This window comes from Oryzias latipes, chromosome 14 (assembly GCF_002234675.1).
Source record: "Oryzias latipes chromosome 14, ASM223467v1".
Classification (NCBI taxonomy): Eukaryota; Metazoa; Chordata; class Actinopteri; order Beloniformes; family Adrianichthyidae; genus Oryzias; species Oryzias latipes.
This window is the reverse complement of record NC_019872.2, coordinates 15963182-15981357: the sequence shown is the minus strand read 5'-3', so window position 1 is coordinate 15981357 and position 18176 is coordinate 15963182. Positions and strand designations below refer to the sequence as shown.

The 18176-nt window shown below is 39.8% G+C and overlaps 1 protein-coding gene across 7 annotated transcripts; it reads left to right on the top strand.

Annotated features, from left to right (window-relative positions):
• The first annotated feature begins 958 nt into the window (after positions 1-958).
• Positions 959-17948, top strand: LOC101156841 (transcription initiation factor TFIID subunit 1). Of its 7 annotated transcripts, XM_020708943.2 has the most exons (42): positions 959-1049; positions 1192-1248; positions 1986-2100; positions 2313-2433; positions 2537-2653; positions 2967-3104; positions 3239-3480; positions 3552-3767; positions 3863-4105; positions 4184-4424; positions 4549-4656; positions 4745-4912; positions 5002-5180; positions 5340-5447; positions 5558-5731; positions 5847-6020; positions 6192-6296; positions 6377-6577; positions 6673-6814; positions 7536-7666; positions 7743-7823; positions 7925-8074; positions 8175-8294; positions 8388-8563; positions 9847-10073; positions 10168-10375; positions 11234-11405; positions 11566-11777; positions 11859-11967; positions 12044-12142; positions 12216-12393; positions 12474-12541; positions 12624-12746; positions 12875-12967; positions 13088-13172; positions 13268-13335; positions 13560-13673; positions 14852-14959; positions 15136-15231; positions 15394-15610; positions 15706-15877; positions 17080-17948. In XM_020708943.2, exons 3-42 carry the CDS (start codon positions 1987-1989, stop codon positions 17297-17299), a joined length of 6018 nt encoding a protein of 2005 aa, XP_020564602.1. In that variant the 5' UTR covers positions 959-1049; positions 1192-1248; position 1986; the 3' UTR covers positions 17300-17948. The 7 variants fall into 7 exon arrangements, with proteins under 7 accessions (XP_020564602.1, XP_020564604.1, XP_020564605.1 ...); XM_020708945.2 differs by having other exon boundaries at positions 974-1248; positions 2967-3086; XM_020708946.2 differs by having other exon boundaries at positions 974-1248; positions 5002-5129.
• Positions 17949-18176: the final 228 nt, after the last annotated feature.

Below are 18176 nucleotides of genomic sequence, written 5' to 3'. Positions count from 1 at the left end.
TTGGAAACCTGCAAGAAAAGTCCAGTCACTGAGTCAGAAATGTATAAATCTATATTACTGTTATAGCCTAGTCCTAGTATACTGTATATATGTTTAACACAATAAAGTTTAGATTTATGTCGACAGCAAATTATACGTACATCATGCAATTGATAATAATAGCCCTGCAGCATGATCATGCTTGTCAACATGTGTACTATTAATGATGCCCCTGCAGCATTAAAAGAAAAAAATTATAGTACTTACCTGTCAAATGTTATGCCTTCCTCCTTCGTGTGCTCATTTCTCCGATTTTGGCAGTTGAAACCCGCACAACGAACTGGCATTTGAAAAAAAAAAAATGTGTTCACATGCATGAATGCACTGCAGCAGTGTTTTGACCTCACCAAGATAGCGGTTCTCAATACTATTTAATTAACCTTTGTATAACACTAGCCAAATTCCACATGCATAAATGCAAATTTTCTGAAAGAAAGCACATTTTGTTACTCTTTTTTCATCTGTGTACTTAAAATTGACTTGAATTTGTATCCTGTATTACTTCAATAAAGTTTACTAAAAAAAAAAAAAAAGATAGCGGTTCTTTCCTCCCATGAGGAATCACGTGATGTCTCCTGGAGCGATATAACTCATTGGTTTGAGTGCCCAAACATGCAAAAATAATAATAATGATAATAACAATAATAATAATAATAATAATAATAATAATAATAATAATAATAATAATAATAATAATAATAATAATAATAATAATAATAATAATAATAATAATAATAATAATAATAATAATAATAATGCATATAAGGCAACTATGAGAGCATCCACATTATTCTAATGAAATTAAAAGTAATTTTATATGTGTTAAATACTTACATTTTAAATGGCATTCTTAAATTTTACCTCTCTCGGTCTAAAATCCAACGATTTTACCAGCAGTACCTGAACGCATCAGGCAGTTCATCCGGGTCACTTTGGAGCTTCCGCTAATGAAGCTGCGGGTCGCTGTTTGGACTAAGAAGGAAAAAAAAACATTTAATCTAAAATTATAGGTCGGTGCTCTGTGAAGCGTTTATTATTTCTTCTTTAAAATAAAATAAAAAATCTGGTCGAAAATTAAGACAACAGCGCGGAACAGAAACATTTCTAGTTACTGTACAATGATAATAACATTTGGCTAACTTGTTTTGTTAGCTTTCAGCAAAACATCAAGTTTATCCCGGGTTTACAAAGTCTGAAGAGCTAAACAAGGTATGTTTAATTTAGCATAATATTATTATGCACTGCACCGCTGAAAACAATTTTATGTATTTGTCAATGATCGTAGTCTACAAAAATATTACTTTGTTGTTGCAAAGTAATAATTTGCTACTATGAGTCATGAGATGATCGTTACGATGAAAACAGCATGTTTACGGTGACGTCTGTCTGTGGTATATAATTCCAAATACAGCATAGACATTTAAGTCTGGAGAAATAGATATCGCTTTTGTCAAAATGTGACAACAACAAAGAGAAAAAGAGAGAGAACAGAAAGGTGATATTTATATTTATTAATATTGAGCCTTTTATTTTTTAGACTAAAAAAATATTGGTTACAAAATTTTAGTTGTCCATAAATAAAAGTTTAATAATTTGAGTTTACAAGTCAGATATGAAATGTCATAACAGTGCGTGTCTATTCAAATTGGTAAATATTTTGATTTGTATAAGATCTATGCAACCAATATTTCAAACGCAGCATTTGTGTTTTAGAAAATGTACAATATAAGTTTGTTTTTTGTAACCCAAAATAAGTGCACTGTTATTTAATTTTTTCTACGACAGTTTGTAAATGTCCGATAAGAGGTGTTGATGCAAGCTGCCTTAAGGTCAAGGTTCCGCCTGCTCAGTTAATTTTTAGGAAAAAGACTGTCTTTTAGAGCTGTTGATGTTATTATTATTTTTCCAGGCATAGTTTGTTTGTTTACATTGTTTTCTTTTGACAGGATGTCTGACTCTGACAGTGACGAAGATCAAGGTCGCCCGTTTTCCCTCACTGGCTTCCTCTTTGGAAACATCAATGAAGACGGACAGTTGGAGGATGATAGCGTTTTGGACAATGTTTGTGTTTAAAAGACATTTTTCTTCAACATTATATTAGATTATTTTTTAGGTATTTTTGTATTGTTTGTAGATAAACTAAACATTTGTACTTTTCGATAGAGATTGTTAACATCAAAGTTTTTAATCCCCCTTTTGTGATAAATCTGTGTTCTTTTGTGATTTTAATTTTTTCTGGAAATGATTTTCTCTATATTGTCTTCTTATCCCAGGAGTCCAAAAAGCATCTCGCTGGTTTAGGAACTCTGGGTCTGGGTTCTTTAATTACAGAGATTACTGCAAATGAGGGCGAGGAAAAAGAAAATAAAGATTCAGAAAATGTCGATGGGGAAGGTAAGAGCGCATAGACAAGGAAGCTTACTTACCTGAAATGTGGCCAAAAAGGAGCAATTTAGTTTGTTTTTTCCTTTTTTTTCCAACTATTGCCATTTTCTAGGTTGGGTGAAAAGCACTGACGACGCTGTCGATTATTCTGACATCAGCGAGGTGGCAGAAGATGAGACCAAAAAGTACCGCCAGGCTATGGGGTCTTTGCAGCTAAGCCGGAAAACTGGTAACGATTAGACTCATTGCTTGTGTGATATTGTGTATTCAATATTGTAATATTGCTACGTTCTATTGAAAAATGACACTTTTTGAAGTGATTGTTGTCTACATTAATTTTCTATTCAAACACTGACTTTTGTGTGAAGAAAAAAATCTTGTGATGACATTTTAAAAAGGTGTGATCTAAACAATCTGCCCTATGCTTTTTTTCTCTATTTTCTTTTTTTTTTTTTTTTTGCTTAGCTACCACAATTTCATTTAATTTACAAATGTCTTTTAAAATTTTGGTTTAATATATATTTTCAACTCCTGAACTGTAGATGACGACGACGACTATGATGCTGACTGTGAGGATATTGACTCTAAGCTCATGCCTCCACCGCCGCCGCCTAGTCTTTCATTGCCAGAGAAGGAGGAATCCTCAAGCCAGAGCACAAACGGTAAAGATTCATGTACTGGTAAGCTGCAATTTTTATGGCAAAGTGTACAATGTGTTTTTTTTTATTTGTTGGAATATTTTGGATCAAAGAATTATGTTAAGAGGTCATGATCTGTATCTGCTGCTGTGATTTATCTCGGTCTGTCCTGACAGCGGGGGAAGACGGTGATGGCATCATCCTGCCCTCCATCATTGCACCATCCTCTGCTGCTGATAAGGTGGACTTCAGCAGCTCTTCAGACTCTGAGTCAGAAACTGACAGACCTTGTCAGATCTCTGGATCTGGAGGCCCCCCCGACAGACTTACCCTCCCTCTTGCTGGCATAATGCAGAAAGATGCAGCCAAAGCTCTGCCTGGCGTCACAGAGCTCTTTCCAGAGTTTAGGCCTGGCAAGGTAAATATTCCTTTCAATCTCCATTACTCTTAAATCAAATAAATGTTCTTATTATGTCCTTATATTTACAGGTTCTCAGGTTCTTAAGGCTGTTTGGTCCTGGAAAGAACATGCCGTCAGTTTGGAGGAGTGCCCGCAGGAAGAAGAAGCGGAAACACAGGGACCCTCAGCCTGGAACACCTCCACCTGAAGGTGAGGTGTCAGAACCAGGCCTGGAGAAAAAATCGGGATGGATTTATGAGTACGCCCTCCCTCCACCCCCAGAGCAGTGCCTCTCCGATGATGAGGTACACCTCGGTAGTTTCCTGGCTGATCTCAACTCTCAGCACCTTGTCACATGTGAGTTTTTGTTTTTCACTTCTCTTCTGGTTGCTTGTTTTAGATAACTATGATGGCTCCAGTGGAGTCAAAGTTTTCGCAGACCAGTGGGGATGGGGACAAGGAGACAGAGTCTCGACCTAAAGTGGCAGAATGGAGATATGGTCCAGCTCAGCTCTGGTATGACATGCTGGGTGTACCTGAGGATGGAAGTGGTTTCAACTATGGGTTCAAGCTGAAAAGGCTGGAGTCCAGTGAGCCTCAGAAGCAGGAGATCCCCAAGGAAATCACAGAGATTCCTCAAGAAGTAAGACCACCATGTCTTTTAATATTTAAATGACTTATTGTTTATGTTCACTCACCGTTATTGTTTGTTTTCTGACAGACGGTTCAGAGACAAAAGGAAATGAATGACAGCGATGGAGAGGAAGTTGATGGAAATGAAGAAAAACAGGCTTTAGAGAATGAGGTCTTCTTGATGGTCACTCAGCTTAAGTGGGAGGATGATATCATTTGGAATGGAGAAGATGTAAAGCACAAGGGAACCAAGACACAGAGAGCCAGTCTGGCAGGATGGCTTCCCTCCAGCATGACGCGCAACGCCAATGCTTATAATGCACAGCAAGGTCAAATGTTACAAAGATCCTCATAAACAAATCTGATTCTAAGCTTCAAGAAGAAAATTTAGTTGTTGCGTGAATATTGATTTTTTTTTTTTTTTTTTTTTTTTTTTTTTTTTTACTTTTAAAGGTCTCACTAGAAGTAATTCTCAGCTGGTACCACCAACGCCTCCACCCATACCCAAAACTCCTACGATCACAGGTGCTAAACGGGACAAAAGCAGCCTCGATCATCAAGGTGATCCGAAAATATATAGAAAACACTTCCACTCAAACCGTTCCTTTGGAAATTCTTATCCTAACAGTTTGCCTTTGCTCATCTGCAGCTTCTCAAGAAGAATCCTGTTCCTGGTATTCTATTTTCCCCATTGACAATGAGGAGCTGGTGTATGGCCGATGGGAAGACAACATCATCTGGGATGATCAGGAGATGGATCACATGCTTGCACCACCTGTTCTTACACTGGATCCCAATGATGAGAATATTATTCTAGGTATACAACCACATTATTTGTAGCTTTTCAGTCTTAGCATTTAGCCAGCTATCCTGTTCAAAATGGGCTCAGCAACTATATTATTGTAGAAATTCCAGATGAGAAAGAAGAAGCGACCTCACATTCACCATCAAAAGAGAATAAGAAGGAAACTGCAATTAAGAAGAGCCGCATTTTATTGGGAAAGACCGGAGTGATCAAAGACGAGCCGCAGCAAGTATGTTCTCACATGAAAAAACTCAGTTTTAATAAAACGACAGACTCAAAGGTAAATATCACACAAAATATGCAATCCTGACTTAAATGTAATTTAAAAAAATGCAACTGGGCCATACTTTTCATTATATAGTTCTGCAAGTTTCATTTTGAATGTTCTGTTTGGTACATTTAAGTTAAAATATGGACTTATTTTCTCCTTTTAATAAAGAACATGTCCCAGCCTGAAGTTAAGGATCCCTGGAATCTCTCCAATGATGAGTTTTACTACCCCAAACAGCAAGGTCTGAGAGGAACCTTTGGTGGCAATATCATTCAGGTGAGAAGTGGCCAACACACAAAAAAATGAGGCGGAACATTTGTGATATTTTCATGATTTATTTGATTTGTTTTGTTTGCTATTTTAAATCTATTTAATTTTTTCTTAAGCATTCAATCCCAGCTCTAGAGCTACGGCAGCCATTCTTCCCCACTCACATGGGACCCATGAAGCTTCGCCAGTTCCATCGTCCAACACTGAAGAAGTATTCATTTGGAGCTTTAGCTCAGCCGGGCCCCCACGCTGTTCAGCCCCTACTCAAACACATCAAGAAGAAGGCCAAGGTGAAGGAAGCTCTGCTCAAATTTGTTGTTTACATTATTATTATTAACATTGCTATTAGTTCTAAACATTTACCTTTTGCTTAATCCTTTTTTTGTTTGTTTTCTATTCATACAGATGAGAGAGCAGGAGCGGCAAGCTTCAGGAGGTGGAGACATGTTTTTTATGCGAACGCCACAAGACCTGACAGGCAAAGATGGCGATCTGATTCTAGCAGAATACAGTGAGGAATACCCGCCTCTTATCATGCAAGTGGGCATGGCTACAAAGATCAAGAACTACTACAAAAGGGTGAGCAAAAGAGTCTTTCTGCCAATACTTTGGAAGTGTTGTTTTGGTTCCAAAAAACAACTTAACTCTTTGTGATCTGATGTAAAACTAAAAGGATAATGGACTGCTTTGTTTCTCTACAAAATGCCCCATATTAAAACGTGTGCATGCCGCTGGTTATTTATGTTGCAGAAACCTGGAAAAGATCCTGGAGCGCCAGACTGTAAGTACGGAGAGACTGTGTACTGCCACACGTCCCCCTTTCTGGGCTCTTTGCACCCTGGACAATTACTCCAGGTTCGTACTGCCTATGTGATGTAAAGATTTTCAACATTTCAGGCCATGAGATTACTTATCGTCACCTTTTTTTCCTGCAGGCATTTGAGAACAACCTTTTTCGGTCCCCGATCTATCTGCACAAAATGCCAGAAACGGATTTCTTGGTCCTACGAACCCGGCATGGCTACTTCATTAGAGAGCTTGTTGACATTATTGTAGTTGGACAGGAGTGTCCCTTGTTTGAAGTCCCAGGGCCAAACTCCAAGCGAGCCAATACTCACATCAGGGACTTCTTGCAGGTATGTTTAGTTGACTCTTTTTTTAAATATTTATTTATCCCAAAACTACAGTTCCTGCTGCCACAAGTGCACATCTGTCCTCCTGCTTTCTTTAGGTGTTTATTTACCGCTTGTTCTGGAAGAGCAAGGATCGGCCCAGAAGAATCCGCATGGAGGACATAAAGAAAGCTTTTCCGTCACACTCAGAAAGCAGCATCAGGAAACGGCTCAAGTTATGTGCAGACTTCAAACGTACAGGTAAAGTTTGCTCGTTTTGTTGTGAAGCACCAATATGCGCTGATTGAATCAGAGACTGTGTAAAGTTCAGTTTTTGGGTGAGATAATGATGTGCAAACACAGATGATTAGAATGCAGGCCATCATAGCTCTAATGGTTTTTAAAAACCAAAAGAAGTACTATTGCACTACTGACAATTTCTTGATAAAGACGTTTCACTTTCTGTCCCAGATTAAAATTTTTAAACAAAAGACACACTGGCACAAATGCTTTAATTTCCAGTAAGGGACAAAAGGCCAGATAAATACACAAAATTACGATTTAAACCTGAATTTAGTTGATGCTTCTTAATAAGTTGAAACCTTTGGTTTTTGTTCATTGTTTTCCTCACTGCTACAGAGGTAATCCCAAAATGACACCAAACCACCAGCAGCCGCGGCATCATGCCAGACGTGGTAACATACAAGCGTCTTATGAACAACTAACTACGACACAACACTTAAACTAGTTTGGAGTGTTCATTTTTCTTACAATTCTGTGTCTACTGGCTGGGCTCCAGTGAGGAAAACATAGGAAGCAGGTTCCAACTGTCAAAATAAAGTACTGCTGCACTTTCAAGATGAACATTTTGATAATTAAATCTCTAATTTGTTTGCTTGATTATTATTTTTTTGCTCAATACATTAAATATATTATTGTTAAAATAATAAAACCTTCATAAATTCCTTTGTTGTCATATCAGGTATGGACTCCAACTGGTGGGTGTTGAAACCGGACTTCAGATTGCCCACAGAAGAAGAAATCCGAGCCATGGTGTCTCCAGAGCAGTGCTGTGCTTATTACAGCATGCTTGTGGCAGAGCAGAGGCTAAAGGTAATAGTTTCAACCCACAGTGCAAACTGATAAAAAAAACAGATCGGTTCATTTACAAGTTCTTTATCTATCACAGGATGCTGGATATGGTGAGAAATCTTTCTTTGCCCCAGAAGAAGAGAATGAGGAGGACTTTCAGATGAAGATTGACGATGAGGTATCAACCCAAAAACCTTCCTGAATGCATTTACAGATCCAGACTTTAGAGGACTTGAAGCAGTCTGCAGGATTCACACCAACTCTTTTCATTTGCCATAGGTGCGGACAGCTCCTTGGAACACAACACGAGCGTTCATTTCTGCCATGAAGGGAAAGTGTCTGCTGGAGGTGACTGGTGTGGCAGATCCCACAGGCTGTGGGGAGGGTTTCTCCTATGTGAAAGTGCCCAACAAGCCCACCCAACAGAAGGTTTGATTTCTCAAGAGGAATCTTGTTCCCCGAGATCTGCACACTGCTGATATACATTAGTGCTACAGGTTTGTTTTTTTTCACTGTTTTGTTTCCTCAGGATGACAAAGAGCCTCAACCTGTCAAGAAGACGGTGACGGGGACAGATGCAGATCTCAGGAGGCTTTCACTTAAGAACGCCAAGCAGCTGCTTCGCAAGTTTGGAGTTCCGGAGGAAGAAGTGAGTTCATCATGCTGAATTATCAGATTTCCTCCTTTGTTGTTGACTGCTTGCTTCCATAACAAAATATGTGTTTTCATTCCAATGGTGTAGATCAAGAAGCTCTCTCGCTGGGAGGTAATCGATGTGGTGAGAACCATGTCCACAGAGCAGGCGCGATCAGGCGAAGGTCCCATGAGCAAATTTGCCAGAGGCTCTCGTTTCTCTGTGGCTGAACACCAGGAGCGCTACAAGGAAGAGTGCCAGAGGATCTTTGATCTGCAGAACAAGTGAGACTCATTTATCATCACATGCAGTCTGTGGGAAACTTTCCGGAACTCTGATCAAGGCCCTTTAGGTATAGTTCTCCAGAAAGATTTATGGACATTAGTTGTTAGTGATTTTTATCTGGACGTCTTCAGAGGAACGTTTGTCTTTATTCTCCTCCCTGCTGCATTAGAAGTTTGTGTTCTATCGTTTTGTAGAATCAGATAGAAACGATGGTTTTAATCAGCTCTGATTTACTGCAGGAACATGCTTTGGTTGAGAAATTTGGGGGGAAACATTAAATTACTATCTGACATGGAAATACTTGTGTGTAAATATTTCCTGTCTAATTTCCCCTTAAAGTCAAACTCCGACCATCTTTTGGTTAAATTTTTTTCACGCGTTCCCAGTGATCTTTTAATTATGATGATGCCGGTTTGAGTCAAAATCAAAAAACCTGTGTCTTTTTTTAGGACATAGTTTCTGCAGAGCGGCAGCAGTTCATTAGAAATTCCCCTCTGAGTTATTTAAGTGTGTAACTATGGGCCCAGAGTAAGCCTGCCCCCTCATCCCGTCATCAGTCTATTACACGGTCTCCCGCTATCTTTAAGACCCTTAAACCCTCAACTTAATATTTGCAGTGCAACAAAATGGTAAGAAATATTGGAGCTATCCAGCCGTACAGTTTGAGCCAGATCCCAACTCAGATGAAGAAAAGAAAGACGTTCATCGTTTTAGTCGTCTACAAGTGGATGCATCCAAATGGAACGGGGCAGGGAGCTCGTGGCCTGCCGATTGTAGCTTCTACGTCACAGCTGCAAACTTTTTTCAAACGGCATTTCTTCTTCTCCTCTTTATTCTCAACGATTTAAATAAAGAATTGCTCAGAAATGCTTATTTTTAAGTTTAATTTTCTTTATTTATGTCCTCATCATCAGAAAAATGCCACAAGAACGTGTTAAAAACACCAAAAACACCATTTTCGTCAGAGGGGGTCTTTAAACTGCTGTGACAATTTTGAGTTTTTTGCTCATACTAGTTCAGAGGTTCACAAGCGTCTCTAATAACTATTTGGACAAAAAGGGAAGTTCAACCCTTAAAACCTATTAAGGTTTTGCTTGAATTATTCATTATTTTAGAATCGGGGAATTCCTTAAAAAATAACACATTCCCTTTCAAATATATTATAAAAAGGTAAATAAAATATTGAGTGCTCAATTAGAAGATCTAGACAGCTCTGTGTGCTATTCATGCTTCTTCCTTATCACATCTGTACTGTTTTTATTTTTATTTTTTCCCACTGCAGAGTTCTGGAGTCAACAGAGGTGCTGTCCACAGACACAGACAGCAGTTCAGCAGAAGATAGTGACTTTGAGGAGATGGGTAAAAACATTGAGAACATGCTGCAGAACAAAAAGACCAGCTCCCAGCTTTCTCGGGAGAGAGAAGAGCAGGAAAGGAAGGAGCTGCAGAGGATGCTGATGGGAGAAGAGAGCGACAACAAAGGACGCAAGGATAGGCGTAAAGGGTTATGTAAGTCTGGGTTTCTGCTGGAAATCAGCTCTAATGGGATTCACTCACTTTTATTCAAAATAAAAGGTTTTCTTACCGAGCCTTTCCCCTGCAGCCAGTTCCTTGTCCACCAGCTCTCACAAAGATGACGACACATCTTCTGTCACCAGCCTAAACTCCTCAGCTACGGGACGCAGACTCAAGATCTACCGCACATTTAGAGACGAGGATGGTAAAGAGTATGTGCGCTGTGAGACTGTGAGGAAGGCTGCAGTGATTGATGCATATACCAGAATCAGAACCACCAAAGATGATGAATTCATGTAAGTTTCACACCTGGTTTACCTGGAATTTTAAGGAAATGAACAGTAGAACTGAGTACAGCAACAAAAGTAAACCAACCAAGGCTGCATATGACAGATATATGTTTTATTGGAGGAAATTAGGCAGTAGACGTAACACAAGCGAGTGTGATGAATGTAAACATGATTGTTTGCATTTTAAGTTCAAACCACCATTGCAAGTGTTAACATATTTGAAAATAAGCTACAAATAAGTTTATTAAGCGCTGCTCTGAAATAACAAAGTCCATGGTGAAAGTTTTATTTATTTATTTATTTATTTATTTATTTATTATAATGATTCACGATTAATAGAAAAATGCAATAAACCGCAACCAAATTTTAAGCGAGATTGAAAAGCTTAAGGTTTATGTTTAGTGTAACTTTCTTATTTTACACTTTGGCTGCCCCTGAGTTTCTATGCAGGACATTAAATAAGACAAGTGTGGGGAAAAATATAGGAAACAAATAAAAAAACATGAATGTTTTACTCAATAAGCCCACTCCCTCCAAAAGATCATCTTTGAATAAGATTTTGTTTCTTTTTATCCTAAATAATCAATTTCCTCTTTACTCAAATGAACTTTGACTTCAAGCATCCACTCGATCGTCTGCAGCATCAAATCTTAATATATAAATTGCATCACTATTGCATTTTTTTTTAGATCTCTTAATGTTTGTAGAACAGATGAGTTAATGCATAATGATCAATTCCACTGATGATGGTCTGTTTTTTTTTTTGTAATATGAAGCAAGATTTATTTTTGTTCTACAAGTCTACAAGCTTCCACAAAGAACGCAATGTATAGTAAAACAAGAGAGCCGTGTTTGTGCTTGCAGACGAAAGTTTGCCCTGTTTGATGAGCAGCACAGAGAGGAGATGAGGAAAGAGCGTCGGCGAATTCAGGAGCAGCTCAGGAGGCTGAAGAGAAACCAAGAGAAGGACAAGATCAAAGGTCCTCCAGAGAAAAAGGCCAAGAAAGCCAAAGAGAGACCAGACCTCAAGGTAAAAGTAAGCTTGCAGTTCTACTGGAATTAATCTTGTATTTTTCCTCAAAATCTATCTGCAGCACAAAGTAACACAACTTAGAGCTAGTATTGTGTTTATAATTGGTGTTCCTTTTCCAGGCTGATCATCCTCTCGTTCCTTAATGTTTGTCTTTTATCCCCAGTTGAAGTGTGGAGCTTGTGGAGCCATCGGCCACATGAGGACCAACAAATTCTGTCCGCTTTACTATCAAACCAACGCTCCACCCTCAAATCCTGTTGCCATGACAGAAGAGCAGGAAGAAGAGCTGGAGAAGACGGTCATCCATAATGACAATGAGGAACTGATCAAAGTGGAAGGAACCAAGATTGTACTGGGAAAGCAACTCATTGAGAGGTATTTTAGTTGCTTTTTCCCCTTTATAATGAATCAGGTTATAAATACATGTACGTAAATGCTCTCTGATGTGCTTCACAGTGCTGATGAGGTGCGCAGGAAGTCTTTGGTGCTGAAGTTTCCTAAGCAGCAGCTGCCGCAAAAGAAAAAGAGACGTGTGGGAAGTGCGGTCCACTGCGATTACCTCAATGTAAGCGCTGGGTTTGTGTGATGCATTCAGGAGACTTGGCTGATATTTAAATACTTTTTTCTGTTACCATTGACAGAAACCGCATAAGGCGATCCACCGCAGACGCACCGACCCCATGGTTACTTTGTCCTCTGTGCTAGAAAGCCTCATCAACGATATGCGGGATCATCCAAATGTAAGATCTGCCCAGAGAGTGAAGTCCTGCTCTGCAGCCTCATTTTTTAAATATCTTCTTGTCCTTGTTATAGACATACCCCTTCCACACACCCGTCAATGCCAAGGTGGTGAAGGACTACTATAAAATCATTACTCGGCCCATGGATCTGCAGACGCTCAGGGAGAACGTGCGCAAGCGGATGTACCCGTCCAGGGAGGAGTTTCGTGAAGCTGTGGAGCTCATTGTGAAAAACAGTGCCACGTACAACGGTAATGATGAAAGATAAGGACTTAAAGCATCAAATCATTTTGCTCTATTCATCCAAATTGATGTGTCTTTGCTTCAACAGGCGCCAAACATCCGATCACTCAAGTGGCGCAGTCCATGCTGGACCTGTGCGACGCTAAACTGAAGGAGGTGAGTCTGAACAGGTTTTTACATCTTCACAGATTAAGAGGCGCCGTAGTTTTAAACTTTCAATCTCTACCTGTGAGTGCAGAAAGAGGACAGGCTGGTGAGGCTGGAGAAAGCCATCAACCCTCTGCTGGATGACGATGATCAAGTGGCCTTCTCCTTCATCTTGGACAACATTGTAACTCAGAAAATGATGATTGTTCCCGATGTGAGGCGCCTTCCTTTAAACCTTTTGCTCCTATTTTCCAACTTGGTTTAACAAGAGCAATGATCAAAGCCTAGACTTTGTTTTATTTTTATTTCTTAACAATTCCCCCTCCTTTTTCTTTTTTTTAGTCCTGGCCATTTCACCATCCTGTCAACAAAAAGTTTGTGCCTGACTACTATAAGGTTATACCAAATCCCATGGATCTGGAGACCATCAGAAAGGTGAAAGACTTTCTGGTTTTGACCTTTTACATCTCAAAACAATAGCACATCATTTAGAAGACATGTCAAAGTGTCTCCTCCCTTCTTTCTTAAATTAAAATGAGTCTATTTTGTTTTTAGAACATCTCCAAACACAAATACCAGAACCGAGACGCGTTTCTTTCTGATGTTAGTCTCATCCACGCCAACAGCATCAAGTATAATGGTAAATTACCTTCTATAAATGTTTAATGAAAGTGCAGTGGTTATTGAACACAGGAAAAAAAAAGTTGTAGTATTGATAATTGTGTTTTTTGACAGGCCCAGACAGCCCATACACCAAGACAGCTCTGGATATAATCAGCATCTGTAAACAGACTCTGGCAGAGGTATGTTGGGGGGCTTTGAAGCATACACGCTGCAGGGAAAGGGTAACGCTGGGGTTGATTCTTTGTTTGCACAAAACATGATTAATATTTGGTTATGTGAAACTAATCAGTATGTTTTTTTTTCATTAAGCCAAGGTTTAATGATTCCCTTCCAGCTGCACCGCTACTTGCTGCTAACCCACTGACCTAAATCTCTGTTGTCATGGATTTTCTTGCATCTCCAGTATGATGAGCACTTGACACAGCTGGAGAAAGACATCTGCACTGCTAAGGAGGCAGCTCTAGACGCAGCAGATCTCGACGGTTTCGAATCCATGCCTGGGCCTTACACCCCGCAGGTAGGAGCGCCCTCTGATAGATATTTATTTGTGTTGGTATCCCGCTGTAATCGCACCATGATGCTGAGCGACTTCAGGTCCCCCACCTGTTTATAAGAGCATAATTTGCTGATCTTGCAGCTTCTCTGCTACACCAGTGTTTTTCAACCAGTGTGCCGCGGCACACTAGTGTGCCGTGAGAGATGGTCAAGTGTGCCGTGGGAAATTGCCCTCATTAACTGATCTAAAAACATTTTCCATCTCCATGATTTCAGCTCTCTGTTCAAACAAACAGGCCCTGATAAAACACCGAGGAGTTAGGAATATAAAAGATCATAAAACACTTTTTCTTTGCGTTTATTTTATTTTATTAAAGACATTTTGATAAGGTACCGCGATTCAGCTGCACCTTCGGCTGTATTTTGGAAACGTCCCGTCCCTTTAACTGTCTCCACCAATCATTCTTGAAGGCTTAATCACATGTCATCAGTCTGACCAATCAGAAGTGGTTAAAGTCTTCACTTCCTTGTCCCGATTTAGCTCGTAAAGTCGCTCAGTTCTAAAAAAAAATAGCAGCTAAAGCTCGGTCTTTATCGGTGTAGCTTCCCACAGAATCCGGTATCAGACCGTGGAACAAGTGAACAAAACAATGAAGCTCCGAAAACCGATATCCGGCCGTTTTATGCACTACATCTCCCATGATGCATTGGGTTGTGAGAGTGACAGCGCATACGGAGATCTGTTGTTAAACGTCTTGAAACCAACGAACACACATCAAACTGTTTTTAAATCTTCTAACTTAACTTTTATTGCATCTTTTAGAAAAAAACATCTGCAGTTTCCAGCTTTTTCTGTAACAATTATCTCAAAAATGCATGTGAGATTGCGGAGGGGCTGTAGATCAATACAGACTATGAGTTTCTCCTTTTTTTTTAATTTTTGGATGCTGGTGTGCCGCGGGATTTTTTTTAAGGTTAAAGTGTGCCGTGGCTCAGAAAAGGTTGAAAAACACTGTGCTACACCTTCCAGTGCTCTTCTTATCCCCCTCTTCCCTTTTTCTCTGTACTAACTCCAGATATTCACGTTGTGTTTTCTCCCAGTAGTTCCTTTACTAGTGTCTTCTTTCTTCCCACTCGTTTGTCTTCTGCCCTCGTGTCCCGTCTCTCTGTCTGTGTGCCACTCCGTGTGGCTTTGGCCAGCCTGCTGATCTGTTTGACAGTGGGGCTTCAGGGAGTCTGCCCAGAGAGCCCAGCAGCCTTTTCTCTGAGGGACCTCTAGTGGTTGCTCCAGAGAAGAGAGGGGGGCAGGTATGGAGAGAGAAATGAGGCTTGCAAGCACATGCCACCCCTCCTTAAACGATCCTCACAGCATCCAGCTCAATATGGCGTTTTTTATTTGACCTACTTGTGAAAGTTTCAGAGCTCAAAACGTTGGAGTTGACCTTTGTTACTTCTTTGTTTTGACGTTTGGTTTCTCTTCTCAGGGACGGCACGGCAGGAGACCTGGAGAAGAGGAGTCAGATGTAGATATCGAAGGGTTTGAAGAGGAAGATGATGGGAAACCCAAAACTCCAGCTCCAGTAAGAAAGAGGCTTTTAATGTGAAACCGATCATTCCACTTTATAAAACAAGTAAAACTCACATTTTTGAAAAAATACTGAATTTGTTTTTCTTCCACTTTAAATTGTTGTCAATCTTTCTTCACTTGTATTGGATCAACTTTTACCTTGATGTCTTTCCAGGCAGAGGATGCTGAAGGGGATTTGGAAGATGAAGATGATGATGACGAGATGCTGCTGCCTCCTCGCCGGCGAGCACACGACCAAGATGAGGACGAAGAGGAGCGAGAGCATAGGAGATCAAGCCACCCGGCTCAGTCCAGCGTGCTGTATCAAGATCTGCTGATGTCAGATGGAGAGGATGATGCCAGCGAAGAGGAGGGCGACAATCCTTTCTCCTGTGAGTCCAGCTTCAGTGCAGAGACGGGACCCATGTCACCTCCGATTTTATTGTGGTTCGAGTTCAAAAATTGTCGGCACTTTGCGTCTGTGCAGCCATTCAGCTGTCAGAGAGTGGCAGCGACTCCGACAGAGAGGTCAACGTGCGACCGCCGCCTCCACGGAGAACTCAGGAGACGGCCCGCATGGGCATGGAGCAGGACGAGAGCATGATGTCGTACGAAGGAGACGGGCCTGATGGGCCAACTTTAGAGGACAGCAACATCAGGTACAGCAGACCGCGCACCGGTACCAGTCCATTGTCCAGTTGGTACCCCTCCACTGAGAAACTTCTATTTATTTATAATCTGATTTGGAAGGGACTATTATTTTGGAAAACTACTGGATTGTTCCGACCACATCCGACTCATTCTTGATGTACGTCACGTCGCTCGGTCACATTCGCTTCTTGCTTAAAGCGACTTCACCAACTGCTTAATTGAAAAACAAGCTAGAAAGGTGAACAAAAAACAAACTTAAGAAAGTTTAGTTTCACAGAAGATTCAGTGATGAAACTGAAGAGCTTTCAACTATAAATAAGGTTTTAATGCGGCAGTTGTTCCCCCATACTTTAATAATAATGCATAATAGTAAGCAACCAGCTGTCTACTGATCAAATGATGAATTCGTGTTCGTGATTATATTTAGAAAATACCAGTTTTAGTGACCCTTTCTTTTTTTTTTACATGTATCCGTCACACCTTTTAAGTCTAATGACGCTGAAGTTCACATGATTTTGAAGCTTCCATTTTGATAGTTATGGGTTATGAAAAAACCCATATTTGAATGGTTCCTACATGAAATCTACTTTACAAATAAGGTTTAAAGCAGCTGCATATTTTACAGAGGATGATGATAGTCTTTACCCTCAAAAATGAAGGGAAACTGGAGGTAAAAAGAAATTAGGCGCCCACTTTAGCCTCCAGTGGGCGCCTAAAAGTAAGCAAAGAGATTGAATTAAAGAGGAACAGGACTTATTTTTTTCTTCATTTAAATGAGTACAAGTGTCCCACAGGCCTAAACAGTGGAGCAGAAGCTAGAGGAACAATGTAAAAGTACAGATGAATCAACTTTGTAGTGAAGAGTGGGTGAAAGTAATCCCACAACAGATCTTTACATTATGGCACAGGATACACAAGTTCTGCAGTTACGCTTTAACAACCATGAGTGTCATGTCAGACAATAAAATAATGTCTGACATGACACTGATCCGTGGCCTGAAAAAGATGGGGGACCCAGTGCAGCGACCCCACAACTGTTCCCTCTCCTGAAAAATACAGAGCACTTCTGTCTGACAAGGCTAAAATGTTGTGGCCATTTTTCCAAAAAAAAAAAGAAAAAACAGTTCAAATAAATAACCAGCATTCCAGATTTGTGACTAAAAATATTTTTGAAAGTGCTGGTTGATTGTGTTTCTCTGTTGTGTCACAGCTACGGCAGCTATGAGGAGACTGAGAGTCGTAGTCAGACGCAGACATCTACCATGATAAACGGTGAAGAATACGGGATCAGTGAAGAGGAGGAGGATGAAGAAGATGAAGCACGGAGAAGAGGTCCAGCTGTGCTCTCCCAGGTCCAGCTGAGTGAAGACGAGGAGAGTGAAGAGTTTAGATCCATCGGAGGAGACAGCGACATGGACTCTGACAATTAATGTCATGTTGTTGCTTTTTTAACTATCCTGAAAATTATACCACTTTTGAAATGAAACATGTAAATATGTACAGTTGTAGTTATTTTGTAAATGATGCTTTATACATACTTTCTATTGCTTCCTGTTACCTTTGCAGTTCAAGCTAGTACTTTGTACTTTTCAGTTGATACTCTATGTATGGATTGAGGTGGAATTGTTTCATTGATTTTCATGAAATAGTTATTGTTTATCGGCCAATCACCTGATATTAGCTCACTGATCACAAAAATAGAGAGACAACAGTGTTCTAGAAATATAGTTTCATTTTTTAAGGTTTTCTTTCTGTGGAAGTTTCTTAAATATGTTAAATACAAGACTGCTCTCTTTTTGTGGAAATCAAGTTTGGAGATTCTCTGCTTCAGTTTTCATTTTTACTACAAAATAATTCTTCAGGGTTCAATATTTTCAGCAGGCAAGATAATTAGACGTAGAAACCAGATGTTTGTGTTTGAAAGAGTTAATGTCTGCCTGTCTTCTCTGGCACATGTGTTTTTGGGCTGCTGTTAGGGGCATGCAGCATCTGCGCAGGTCCGTTACCTTCAAAGTCCAGTGGAAAAACACCTATAATCAGCAATTCATAAAGCAAATAAAGTTCACCAACAAAAAGTGACTGTGCTGCCCATTTTTATTAAATACGCCCCAGGTAACATCTTTATTGTTTACTTTGTATTTCAGCAAAAAACCTAATACATTTCCAACTGTGTCATTTCCCTTTAAAAACAATACACAGCTGGGTACATGTTGAAAAAAATCCATAGATTGAGAAATGTTTAATAAAACTTAAATTCTTACAATTAATATAAAGGCATTTTTCTGCTCTAAATAAGAATGAAATGAT

What these genes read in the sequence shown, in the direction of transcription:
- LOC101156841 (XM_020708943.2), top strand. Translation starts at nt 1,987, where the DNA reads ATGTCTGACTCTGACAGTGACGAAGATCAAGGTCGCCCGTTTTCCCTC. An exon ending in TGGCAGAGCAGAGGCTAAAG is followed by an intron (nt 7,667 to 7,742) that starts GTAATAGTTTCA and finishes TATCTATCACAG; the next exon opens with GATGCTGGATATGGTGAGAA. An exon ending in GTAAACAGACTCTGGCAGAG is followed by an intron (nt 13,336 to 13,559) that starts GTATGTTGGGGG and finishes TTGCATCTCCAG; the next exon opens with TATGATGAGCACTTGACACA.